Source organism: Dendronephthya gigantea, unplaced genomic scaffold, assembly GCF_004324835.1.
Source record: "Dendronephthya gigantea isolate DGI-Jeju-01 unplaced genomic scaffold, DenGig_1.0 000031F, whole genome shotgun sequence".
Classification (NCBI taxonomy): Eukaryota; Metazoa; Cnidaria; class Anthozoa; order Malacalcyonacea; family Nephtheidae; genus Dendronephthya; species Dendronephthya gigantea.
The window spans coordinates 317859-331007 of record NW_021163041.1 but is presented as its reverse complement, the minus strand read 5'-3'; the positions used below and the strand labels follow the sequence as shown (position 1 = coordinate 331007).

Sequence of the window (13149 nt, the reverse complement as noted above, 5' to 3'; positions counted from 1 at the left end):
AGTGACAGCGTTGGCCTTCAAGTGAACTTTCCAATTTTCCTTCCACACTTGTTGGACAGGGATATTATACATATAGTCACGGGCTAGGATGGAGAATGTGTTGAAGAACATGTCTATGCTCAACCCTATAACAATTCTTTTCAGCGGTGATTCTTGTGGAACGCCCCCAGATTTGGTATTAAAATTTGTTATCAAGTATAATGTTCGATAGCTTTGGCTCAGTATCATAGCGACATAATCATAGAGCATTGTTTGTATTTCTTTGTCTGCGTCTAATCGTTGATGGTAAGAACTGCTATGCACTTGCAACTCCATCTGCCTGCAACACCGAAACTTTTTAAGGGCGCGAAATATACGAATCCATAGCTTATAGCGGAGTTTTTCTGTCGCTTTTCCCACCACGTTCATTAATCCATGGAGCACTGAAAGTCCGATGAACAACCACAGATTTTTAACTTCGGCTTGCATGACACGGTACACTATTATTGTTGCCCCATAAACAAAATACACCAGTATAAAGTGATTTCTTGAGTTTGAAAAGACGTTACTGAGTAAAGCAAGTTGCTTGCAGACAGCCATTGGTACGAGTGTTACCGTTGGCGTTATAGCAGCGAGTATTGCCTTTATATATTGATTTTGAAGTTTTGTAAATACAGGGATAATGAAGTATCTTCCAGTTAAACCTATCACAAACGCGAAGACAAATTGCGCGCAAACCGTAGCCATCGTCAAAATTTTGGGTGGAGTTATCATTAAATCACCTGTAGTTTTGCGAATTTTCACTGCGATTAGGTAGCTTGAACACAAAATACTTGTAAAGAAACAAACGTTTCCAGCAAGATGATAGTAAATTTCTTTTTCAGCATAAGCATTAAAAATGAATAAGAAAAGCTTGTAGATAATCTCAACGCATGCAGCAGAAAAACACACGAACAAAATAACCAGGTAATGAGCTTTAAACTCTTTCCAGCCGAACAAGAAAATTATCGTTGATGGGAACCAAAAAAACAGCCCCAAATCTTCAATAACATCTCCAACTAATTTCCACCGTAAAATCGTCCCATCAACAGGAAAACTCTTTTGCTCAATCCATTCTGAGCACAAATTAACCGTATTCAAATCCGCAAACAATAAAACAGTTGCAAAGAATCCCAATGGGAGAGCTGCAATCAGTATTGTAACACTTGTCCATATGCTGTTAAGAAAGAAGTTACAGATTCTGCTTCTTTGAAGACGGGTGCCGCTAGCAGGAAAGGTGCCATAGTCATGATTGTTTATTAGCTGTTCATGAATGGTCGACTCTGGTACTACCGTGGAGTTCGACAGGCTTTCATCCTCAGTTTGGTTGCGTAACCGTTTTAGGTTTCTCCAAGTCAGACGAAAAAAGTCCTTTGCAAACAAGGAGAATGAAGAGAGAATAATTCCAGCCAAATCTTGCAGGATCATAGGGATGGTTAATCATAGGAAATATACTCGACAAATCAAAGATCCACACCTGGAAGAGACAGAAGTTGAAAGCAGTCAGTCCTCACGGTGAATGAAGTCTATATATAAACGTGATTCTTATCTAATTGTGTAGATCAGTGTTATTGGTTTATATTGTCATAAAATACTGATAAATATGAACGCTGATTCGTGTGCTAGTTTGATGCTAAAACGTCTTCTAAATGACCTTGTTAAGTTATTTAATATTATACACGATTTTTACAACACAAGCATGTTAAATTATACAATCATCGATAACCTGTCGAATATTGTACAATATACTGGACTGCAAAGTGGAGAATTAAAGAAGATTGTAGTGTGGGGATGTTGAAATAAGAAAACACTTTAACCTAATAGCGCATGATCATAGTTTAATTAGGAGAAAAAAATCCCTCATTCTGAAAGATGCATGGCCGTTCAGTATAGACTTTCCATTATTTATATTTCATTATTTCAAACATGAATGCAGAGTTAGTTACTGAAATTCTATAAAATGTAATTCTGCAGATATATATTGACTATATTCTACGATTACAACTAAGATGAAAAGATGGTATGTTTATCTGTGGTATATCACTCACCGGTGTTCATTCAATCACGCTTTATTTCTATTAGGAAGAAATTTAAGTTATAAAAAACCTACCTTTCTCAATAAATTTCATGGTTAATAATGATTTGGTGGTAGTGTGGGTGGTACTACCGGTGATTATTTTGATAAAATCAAAAGATCACACAATATATATTCCGTGACGTGTGTGGACATGTTCATTAAAACTATTTGCACAAAGAGGTTACAGGGTCCTCCACATCTATGTGGTGTGCTCAGGGTCCTCCATGCTTCTTCCTAAACCTTCCCCCGTGGTCTTTGCAACATGTTCGCCGTAAAATGGTCTATAATCAAAATACTAACATGAAGTACTAATTTCACTATTTATAAACAATGAGTTGAATGAAAGTTATGAAAGCCTTGAAAATATAATAAAAATTGTATTTCGTATGGATGATCGTGGCTTTAGAGGGGATGCTGGAAGCAAGGCAAAGGGCGGCAGGAGTAGGCGTGATCGAGGATTTCGTGAGCCAAGAGAAAGGAGACCTAGACCACAAACGAAAGCTGGTGTTGAACAATTTCCACCTGGAGCTCAACAAGGGCAAATGAAAATACTAACTAAAACAACCAACGACAAAGCGAGTATTCTACTATTTTTATATATTCGGATACGCTCTGTTTAGTAGAAAAGGTTTTTATGAGGTTTTAGTAGGGTTAGAAAGTTTGACCTTTAAAAGTACTGCCTCCTTGCCCTCCATGAGCCAGAGTGAGGAGGTGACAAAATCGACAGTATCCTTGTGTCATGATTAATAGTGCATACAAACAACATTGGCAGATTATTGTGAATTTCTCTGAAATATTCATTTGTGTAAGAAGAGTGCATATAATTGTCATTAATATTCACTCTAGGAATAATAATGCCTCAGCACTCAGCAGTGTAAAGATTGACTTATATATATTATATATATAAGGTATTGCTTACCAAAAATCATCTACTACAGTCTGCTTCATCTGTGTAGGAATCTTCTGGTCTGAAGATTTCTACATGGATAAAACACTGTACATAGTGGACAATTTTTTGAGATCTAGGACATATATAATATATCTAGGATTATAACCTATATATTATCATAAGAATAATATTATTTAGTATGTTCATTTATTTTCATTAGGGTGCAGAAACAGGTAAATCAATTCAAATTAAGCCAAGGTGAGCAGTTATAAGTTTTGATTGAACCAGTTCAGTTCAATAGAGAGTATCCTAATAAATATGACAGAATTTTTTCATCTGACAGAATTCATCTTTTAATGCCAGTTTCATTCTGTGCTATTTATCCATCATTACCCATAAAACAATTCATTTTGTGTCATATAATATATATAGGGATGAAAAAGTTGATATAGTGCCACCCCAGTTGGCAAGATCCCCTGTTAGTTCACTTCAAAAAACAAACTCCTCAGTCAAATCATCTGGTGAGCACCAAACACATGGCAGTCAGTCATTAGCAGCACATTCTGGTCGGCATCAACCTCATCGTGGTAGTAGTGGTGTTGTCTCACCTGGACCATCAAGTGCAGGTCAGCTTCCACCAAGTGATGTCCTAAATTAATGTAACCAGACAAATTTAATGAGACTTTGCCCTATGTTCTATTTAATGAGAGTTTGTTCCAGCAGAGACAATCTAGAAGACAATCTAGAAGATGTCTTTTGGATTGTCTATGGTTCCAGTTATTAAAGTAATTCAGAACCACATTATACCTAACCAACTTTGTCTCACAAACATTTTATACTAAAGCAGACCACTTCATTTTACTTGTATGTACATTGTTTTCATTTGCTCACATAGTGCTTAGTGGGAATGATTCCATAACTGCTACAGGAACTGGTGCAAAGATACAGAATGACTCATTGAAGTGTTTTAAAATTGTTGATGAAAAACTGCACTGGAACGATCAAGCATTAGAGGTTAATTAGTATAAAAATATGGCCAATTATTATATATAGCATCCAGAAAATGAATTATTCTTGATTATATATAATGAATTGTTTACTTGAAAATATATAATGAAATACTGTTAGCTGAAGTAGTAATCTGGTCAATTTTATTGTCAGATTGTATATCTGGGAAATTAAGTTAATATCCAATTAGTAGTCAAAACTAAATCACTATCTGGTACACCCCTAGTACTGTGCCTGAAAGATGAAAATTTAGGTAGATATTTTTAATAGAATTATAGTACATCCAATGATCCAATTTAAATTGATCTTTTTTTACAATACGTAGACCCTAACAGATCAGAGTGACTTTCTTGTTGTTGGAGTGTTGGGCTGCCAAGGTGTTGGGAAATCCACCATTCTTTCTCTACTAGCAAATAGAATGGCTTTAAATGATAAAAGGTGCTTTAGCTAAAGCATATTTGATTATTTTCTCCACAATTATCTCTATACCTCCAATTAACAGACCTTCCAACTCTTGCGACTGAGACAAACGCATTCGGCATATCTCTCATTCTCACACGCCTAGTCAATACTTTCACGCAACAGCGAAAACGGAGCTGGTTGTTTCGAACATAGACTGTTTCGAAAGTGGATAGTGCCTTCCTTGGATAGGGATTTTTTTCAACTTTCGTAATATATAGAACAGTGAAACGTCCGCTTTTCCAACGAAATAAACATTAACGCTTTTAATCTAAGGAATGCTAGTAGGAAAGTATCAGACTTTGCTTTTCACGATAAGAACGTTCGAAACAATTAGGGTTCTCTAGGTCGACAGAGGCTACGCATCAACGGATCAACCGTATCTCACTCATTTTCAAATCACAGAGTTGGAAGGTCTGCCAATATTTGCGATTACATTATTAAGAATACTGTTTGTATTTCGTAGAATGAGTGAGTTACTGTTTGATAGCAACCGAAAGCCATTTTAAAGAAATGTTCTTTTGTCTATTAAGGTTTTGTATTTTCACACCACAATCAAGACAAACTGAGGTATATATATGTATATGCAGTTATGGAAAAACAATCATTGGTTAATTTAATCCTAATTAATACACGGTCAGGTGAAAACATTCGCCATTCATTTTATCTGTATATATATGCATACGGAGAGAGGTATAATTTTTCAACATTACACAACCAATTTTCAATATGTTTATGATTACAGGAAATGAGTATAAATGAGACTTCGGGTATTGATATGTCTATCACAAATGAAAGAGTTATCTTTCTAGACACGCAAGTAAGAATGACACATTTTCTTTGGATGCTTTTAATACATTTTACTACTTCTACTTCACCATTGAACTATATAGGTAATTAAATTTCCGCTCTCTCTAAAGAGAGAATATTTATATCGGGAATCATATTTTCAAACATGCTTTGAATTCTTAGCCAATACTCAACGCTTCCATTTTGGATAATGTCATCCGCCATGAAAGGAACATACCTTCTGAAGTTACATCAGCTGAAAACTATGCTGAATTGCAGGTGCTAATATTTTAAAGAAAATCTAGGCTAAGTTGACAGCATGCATTAGCAATATGCAGTAGTTGCAAGGGGAAGAGCGTGGAAAATATTCTAGATCACCTATATGCCTTTCCTCTTCTCTAACAGCTGTTACAGTTTTATTGAGTATTCTACAAAATCTACTATTAAAAGTCTGAAAATGATTAGACAAACACTCGTATCAACTATTATATAATAACAAAGTGCTCACCGTCCCAATACAACATATAACATATACACATACACTACACTGTCAATATTTAAAGACTAATTTGTGGCAAGCTATATATTCCATTTGAGCAGCTTGCCTTGCCTAGATACAGTTGATCCATACCCCACCTTTCTATAAAATTATTTTCCACAATATCACGGTGTGTCATTGTGTTTTCAACCATTTCTTTAGTCACTACAAATAACAACATTTTTATTCACCGTTTGCCATGTTGTGTTAGTGGTTCAAGATTGGTTTTGTGATCTTAATGTAATGCGGTAATGCAGAAAATATCAACGAATTATTCAATTTAATGCACGAGTAGATCTACAGGCTTGTAACTTTCGTATAATTTTCTTTTTTGTTTGCTGTGACGTTATGGAAGATTTATGAAAACAGCAGAGATGTTGAAGCCTACGTCAGGAGCCCATACTGCAGCTCACGAAGGTTCTAGGTAGTGTATTTTAAATATTGGGACCATGCATTTGCCTATTCTAAATGGAGTCATTTTGCCGTGCAGTATATCTTCATAGCCAATATGCCTAACAAATAACATACATAGCGCTGATTCAAAAAAGGTTTGATTCAAAAAAGTCAAAATCCTTAAGTATGGAGCGTGGAAAGGATAGCTAATGGTATCTCTGAAGGAGTTCTATAGCGCATGCAGATGCGCTCAATATTTGAAGTTAAAGTTTTTTAGGAACCATCTCACTTTCTACTCTTTCAGTAATTTACCCGAAGAATTCGATGAATATTACCCAAATATAGGTGAGTAAATGTACGTAGGATTTTATAAACCCAGACCTGTCAATATCCTGAACATAATTTTAATATTGCAAAAGAAATCAAGACTATATCAACATAAAAGGGTCGCTAGTAAAAGTCTTCATGTCTTTTTTCTGAATTAATTCAATCAATTCTCATTCTTTTTATAGTTTTTATTTACAACAAATGCTCGAGAGAGGATTTTGAGGCACATAATGTTGAAAATATGCTTCTTGCAACAGACGCGATCTTTCAAAATTCCAGACTAAGAACAAAAAGTACTCCATCAGTCATTTTTATCCGCTTTTCACTTAGTCGTTGCATGCATTGATGCTTAAGTTTTGGTCTTGTATATTTTCAATACTAGGATTTGATCTTTCTTTATTATTAATAATATTTATGTTTGGTGTATTATATATATATATATTCAATATGAATCTGGATTTTTCTTTCCATGTAGCATCGGCGTCTATGCTTTTGGAAGGGACGTTTCCATTTTCTAAACATTTGGAACAATATTCCGACGTCAACCTATTCTTGTTACCTATAGCTGACAATCTGATTAGGAAAACTGGTACGTTTTGCTTACACGTCTGATTCCAGGGAAGTGCGGTTGTTTGGGTTACGTGTATTAAAATACACGAGATTAAAGATTCCTAATTTGTAGGGAGCGAAATTTGTTTTTCTGGGACATCTTTTCATGGGCATCCCAACTTAGATGTTCTTATTCAACTACTGAGGAGTCAGGTAATGTTTTTTCTACTTTACCAAAACCTATCAATGAAAGTTGGTCAGGTTGCTTTAGACTCCCAAGTATTGCAAACAACCATGTAATTAACGCAAGTTGTACGTATATTGCTACCTACTTTTCAGATATTTTCAAGCCCAAGACATCATTTAACCCATCATCAACTTACAGAAAAGAACTGGTACGTGTGAAATATTGATATAACGAATTATCTTCGAATTGGCAAAAATCTGTTTTCTTCTGCATTATAAAATTAAAATTGACTTTCAACGATCTTACACACTATAGTGCATACGAATTATGCTATGGTATAATATGTTTTTTAACATTGTTCTCTATAGTTTCTCAGCAGCATGGCATAAACACTTTTTTCTATTTAAAGGTTCCACTTCGCAGCACGATCCTGGGAAATGACAAAGAAGTCGGCGCTGTTGTCCGAGTATAACCGCTTACTCCCTTGATAAACGTTGTTTGGGAAGAGTGCATGTGATGCACAGACAATCACAGGGTGAAAATTAATGGTCAAGGTTATCGCAAAAAATCTGAAGGAAGAGAGCTCACAGTTTAGTGCCTTGGTTGCTTGGTTAAGACCATGAAACCGTAATATCAATAGTGCATGTGGAAAATTATACTGCATGCATGCTTATCATTCTTCGAATCATAAAAAAGATCAATATTGCTAACTAAGCAATCGTTAACTGACCACTTCACCCTTCGTGTTCATTACATGATAATGCTCTTTACATGATAGTAATGCTGTAATCCTAGTCATCCAATAAATTTTAGTCAGGCCAATAAATTGAGTGTAGTTTAAACCGGGTTTGATTGGCATTGATTTCGGCGGAAGAAGTAAGGCAAGAAGTAAGTCCGATGGGATCACACCATGAACTCTATGTGTGAAGTCGGTCGCCACCTTTGAAGCAAATTTGAAGCCGTTTATGCTACTTTGACACTTTGCAATTACGAGGTTGCTCGGCTCAGAAAAAAATGAATCTGCCACGGTTGAAGGTTCTATATTTTACTAAGTCTAACCTGCACTTTGTATAAAGTATACACATAGTACTTGCTAATAAAACCTGGTTTCCAATTATGTCGTAATTGTCGTGAATTAGGATTAGAAATAGTCAAATTTGACCGCACCCAATTCACTCCTGCACCCACGTAAGAATATTGATTACATCAGCCGTCTGACGAAACTTTTAAATACTTCTGCGATAATTTTTATCACCGGATTCGGTGCATCCAGCACAAAGGCAGCGCCACCTATAATTATATTATAATTACCAAGAGGGGTATATATAATTATATCATATATAATTACCAACAACTGAATCACCCTCTAGGTCAACAAATCATAAAAAATATACGGAAAACTAAGTTCTTTCGATTTATTGACTAAGTTTTGTTTTAAAGATAACAAAGGATTTAGACCTTTACATACATGCATGTATGTGCGTGCATACTTATTCTCGCAAATTTTCTTGTTCGGCTGAACACGAATAGACCCATACCAAAAGTATTTAATTAAAGAATTTAAAAATAAGTCTAATGAAAGCAATGCAGGCATTCAAGATTTCTTAAGGTTTGATTTCTGATGTCATTCTCTCCGACACATCATTAATAATGTATTATGTAAAATAGTAATAAGATTATCCAATCAGGAACATTGTACCGGGTGTGTTTAGCCAATAGCATGCATGGCTTATTTTGCAACACGAGGAGAGGGTAAATCAAATTATTTAACTTCGAGGCATCAGTTGGGCACTGGTTTTTGCAGCATTAAGACAAGTAATTTTCGCACACCACGAATTTCGACTGAAAATAATGAATCGCGTCTTCTTACAAAAGAGAAGTTTATTATCTCAGCATGCCGCCCTATCGTTGGTATAATAACAGGTAATATACCTTTCGCTTTACGATTATCGATCTGCTCGCATGTTTTATCGAGAGATATGGGCGAATGTTTACGCTACGTGACCAGTTGTGTTCCCCTGCGATCGTCTTGAAAATTTTCTTTTAACATGCATTATCTTACAATAACGTTGTTCTTTCATCACTTTACAGAATTCTTACAGTCGACCTAAAGCAAAGCTATATAGATGATGAAAATTATGAACAAGGGTCGGGATTGATAAATCAGTTGGCTGCAATGGCTCAAGATAACTCGCTTTTTCTCAGAACTTATTGGTAAAATGATGAAGGTAATATACGCTAATATACGCGTTTTCACGTCGCGGATCCTCTAGCCGCATCTGCATCCTGGCCGCTATTGGCGCTATAATCGCTTCAATTATATTGCAAGCAAATGATATCTTCGAAATGAGCCCTTAAGGACCTTTAGAAGAAACTAATTTTGTCTTTAATCCCATTTATTCATTTCAAATAGAGTTTGAGAGTTAAAGCCAAACGAAAGAGGCAAATGTCCACGCGTACACGTGCATTTATGAGCAAAAAAATCCGGCGCCACCTAAAATTACGACTGAAATTGTTGTCGGAGTCTCGGAGATGGCTCGCCTTTTAAGGAGAGAGCAAGTCCAAAGCTACTCTTCAATCTGCATTTGTTGCTGAAATGAGCAGGTAAATTATGTTGATTTTGTGTTTATTTTAATCGCAAGGCGATGCTATAGTTGAAAAGGCATGCATATGATTAGGCTACGCCTACGTGCTTTGTGCGCTCTTTCGACTGTAAGGAGAACTTATTGAAATGGTCTATAACAAGCATTAACTTTTTTTTATTTCAGGTCGAGATTTTAGCGAGTCAAAGCCATGATAAACCTGTTCAAAGTAAAATGTAAGTATTACTAAAAATATATAAAGCATTGCATGTAGAGCGAACAATAGGCATCTTAAGCCCTGATTCCACGGGCTAAATTTTCAAGCAAAATGCGAAATATTTCGTCTGTTTCTTTTGAATTTCAACCACTTAAATAATTTATCACACTTAACCTTTGGACGGAACGACGATGGCTGACAATGGAATTATAACGCAGCCTTATGGAGTTTAAAAGGCGTCGTTTATGCATGGTGCATACACAGCAACAAAAAAGGCTTTAAAACATATATAGCTAATTGCTTTTAAATGCACAGTACTGAATTTTTGAGTTCACTTGTTTTTTTGGACAAAATGATTTGTATTCATTGCTGTTTCTATAAAGATAGGTCGCTTTGGACCTTGGCTCTAAAATTGTTCGCTGAATGTTTCAGAAAAAAAGCTTTGTTTACATATTGTGTGCCTTTGTCGCATTTTCAGTTCCTATCAAAAAAAGTTCTCTCTTGCGCTGGCTATATATGCCTATATATACAGTGAATTTTTATTTATATATAAAGACATGCTTGTGTCGTAGGGTAGCTACTTATATTATAAGTATATTGTTCCACCGCAATTCTGCCTCCCCGCATGCATTATTTTATATACAATTTATTCTTCAATCTTCCGCCATATATATAGTTCCTTATTATTTCTATCATTCTGTTTCAGGTTGAAATATGAATCACCCGCCTCGGTAGAGCTATAACCGACGAGCCACTGAAAACGACACCAAAACGACGCCAAACGACACATTTACAATACCATACAACGTCGAACAGCAGCGAATATCGGCGATGTCCCCCGACATCGTTAAGGTTAGAGTAGCCTGGTGGTCAAAAAATGTGCATGCTAGGGTTCGGATGTGATTTCGCACGAAAAATGGTTACGAACAATTTTTCTGCACTTCTGCAAAGCAGAAATGAATTGTTCGTCGCATTAAGGGTCGCGATGTTTTCAAACCACACCGTTATTCAGATGTTTAGGTTCTGGCCACCAGGAACATAGCTAATGCATGATGCATGTGTAAATAAATTTGCATGTGGGTAAAACATTTTTAAAAATAATTCGGTCATAGGATTCGGTTTTGCGCTTAGGTCTACGCGCTAGGGTTTAGGTTGTATGTTCATATACGAAATGGCTTAAAAAGCACACGATCGAAAATCACATGCAGCCTCAAAAGGCAAACATAATCTCATAGGTTCTGTACATGCACACATATAAAATATAGCCTCAAAATGGCAAACATAATCCCATAGGTTCTTACTCTGTTCTATCTCTTGGAACGCTATTCATATGGGTAAATGTAGATTGTAAAACAAATATACTGAAAACCAACACTGTTTTGTATACACATACAAATTATAGCCTCAAAATGGCAAACATAATCCCATAGGTTCTTTCCATTCTCCATCGTTTTTCTCTCTCTCTCTTTCTCTCTTGCCCTGTTGAAATAGTCTTATCCGGCCAAATGCGGCTTTCGGAAATATAGATTGTAAAATTATGTATTGTAAATATATTATTATCATGCATGTCTTACTATATTTTGTAATAGTTAATAAAACTTTGTAATACGAATGTATATAGCAGGTAAAACCTATTACCATACCTAGTTTACTGGTTACTTAATAATTGAGACACACATGAGCATAATATTAATACAAACCATGCAATTAAGTCATGGCCTTTAATGGCAGACATAATAAATCTGAAATACATCAACCTTATAATCTTATTAACTCATGCACACTTGACACTTTATAACAAAATATATATACATGGCAAATAAAACATGCTCTTAATGAATGCGAATTTACATTTAATGAAAGAGGGGAAGAGGTGGGTGGGAGAAAGGGGGAGTTGTTATCTCATAAAAAATATATACGTCATTTGTACACTAATTAAAAAATTAAGACGAACATGGGCAGTGGCATTGCAACTTTATTCTTTTTCTAAGGTCTCTGTGAGACTTGCAATTATTTAGCATCGTCGAGCAGTGCTTATGAAAAGAAAGGCGCCACTTTTCGTCTGTACTGTTTGACCTTGCTGGGTGGTTCGAAGTGTTAGCAGGTATCTTGGGATATCTAATAACGTTGCAGTGTTATTTTCATTGCTGTTCCTATAAGGGCAGCTTGCTTTGGCTATATGCCTTGGCTCTCAAAGTGTTCATAATCAGTTTTTAAAAAAAAAGATGGGTATTTAGTGCTGTTTCTATAGGGGCAGCTTGCTATAATGTCGTAGCCCCAAACATTTTCAGAGAATTTATCAGAAGAAAAGGATTTGCACTTATACATAATGTACAGCCTTCGGCAGCATTTTAGCTTGCATGTGCTTTTACTAAAAATGTGAAGTCACAATTCTCAAAATATCTTTTTAATTGCTTTCTGTAAGAGCAGTGCATGTGCTCTGGCTTCAGCTCAAAAAAATTGTGCAATGAATTTTTCAAGGAAAATTGTTTCCTTCACGCAGCTAATTCCATATACGGGCAGCTATAGCTTCAGCTATACGCGGAAGTTTTCAAAATGTTCGAGAGTTTTGTATAGCCCAATAAATCCTTCAAATTATGCTGCACAGTTTAAAAACTAAAAAAAAACTTTAGGAACACTGCCTATGATTTGTCAGCACAATAATATTAGTTGAGGACGAACAGGACTTGCATCAAAATGCCCTGAATTTGTTAATTTATTTTGTCTGAGACTGAACTGGGTGTATAAGTCTGTAAAATAAAATATGCATGCACGATCACTTGAATACACATACATATATAGTTTGTCATGAGCATTAAGAAACATAATACAGCACATGCTGTAAAAGACTTGCACACTGTAATAAAACATGACAAACAAATTTGCACTTTTCGTAAATTAAAATGTGTATAGAGTAATATTAAGCACATCTGCATTGTAATCGTCTTAAATATAATGCTTTTCAAATGTAAATATATGTTGTATCCCAGTTAATAATCTATTTGTGTATTACTGATGATTAATGTAAAGAAAATACACACGCTATGTAACACATGCGCAGTGAAGTATTAATAAAAGTAGGACAAAAATTATCCGTCTCCCTGTGTCTTGATTTC

At 35.5% G+C, this 13149-nt stretch overlaps 1 protein-coding gene across 1 annotated transcript; it reads left to right on the top strand.

Annotated features, from left to right (window-relative positions):
• Window positions 1-2354: 2354 nt before the first annotated feature.
• Window positions 2355-8307, top strand: LOC114524651 (protein SMG9-like). The gene is made up of 16 exons (XM_028545796.1): window positions 2355-2670; window positions 3205-3242; window positions 3417-3610; window positions 3880-3998; window positions 4318-4430; window positions 4985-5021; window positions 5197-5271; window positions 5424-5519; window positions 5941-6026; window positions 6134-6202; window positions 6476-6516; window positions 6684-6791; window positions 6974-7087; window positions 7181-7260; window positions 7387-7442; window positions 7644-8307. Exons 1-16 carry the CDS (start codon window positions 2482-2484, stop codon window positions 7720-7722), a joined length of 1494 nt encoding a protein of 497 aa, XP_028401597.1. The 5' UTR covers window positions 2355-2481; the 3' UTR covers window positions 7723-8307.
• The last annotated feature ends 4842 nt before the right edge of the window (window positions 8308-13149 follow it).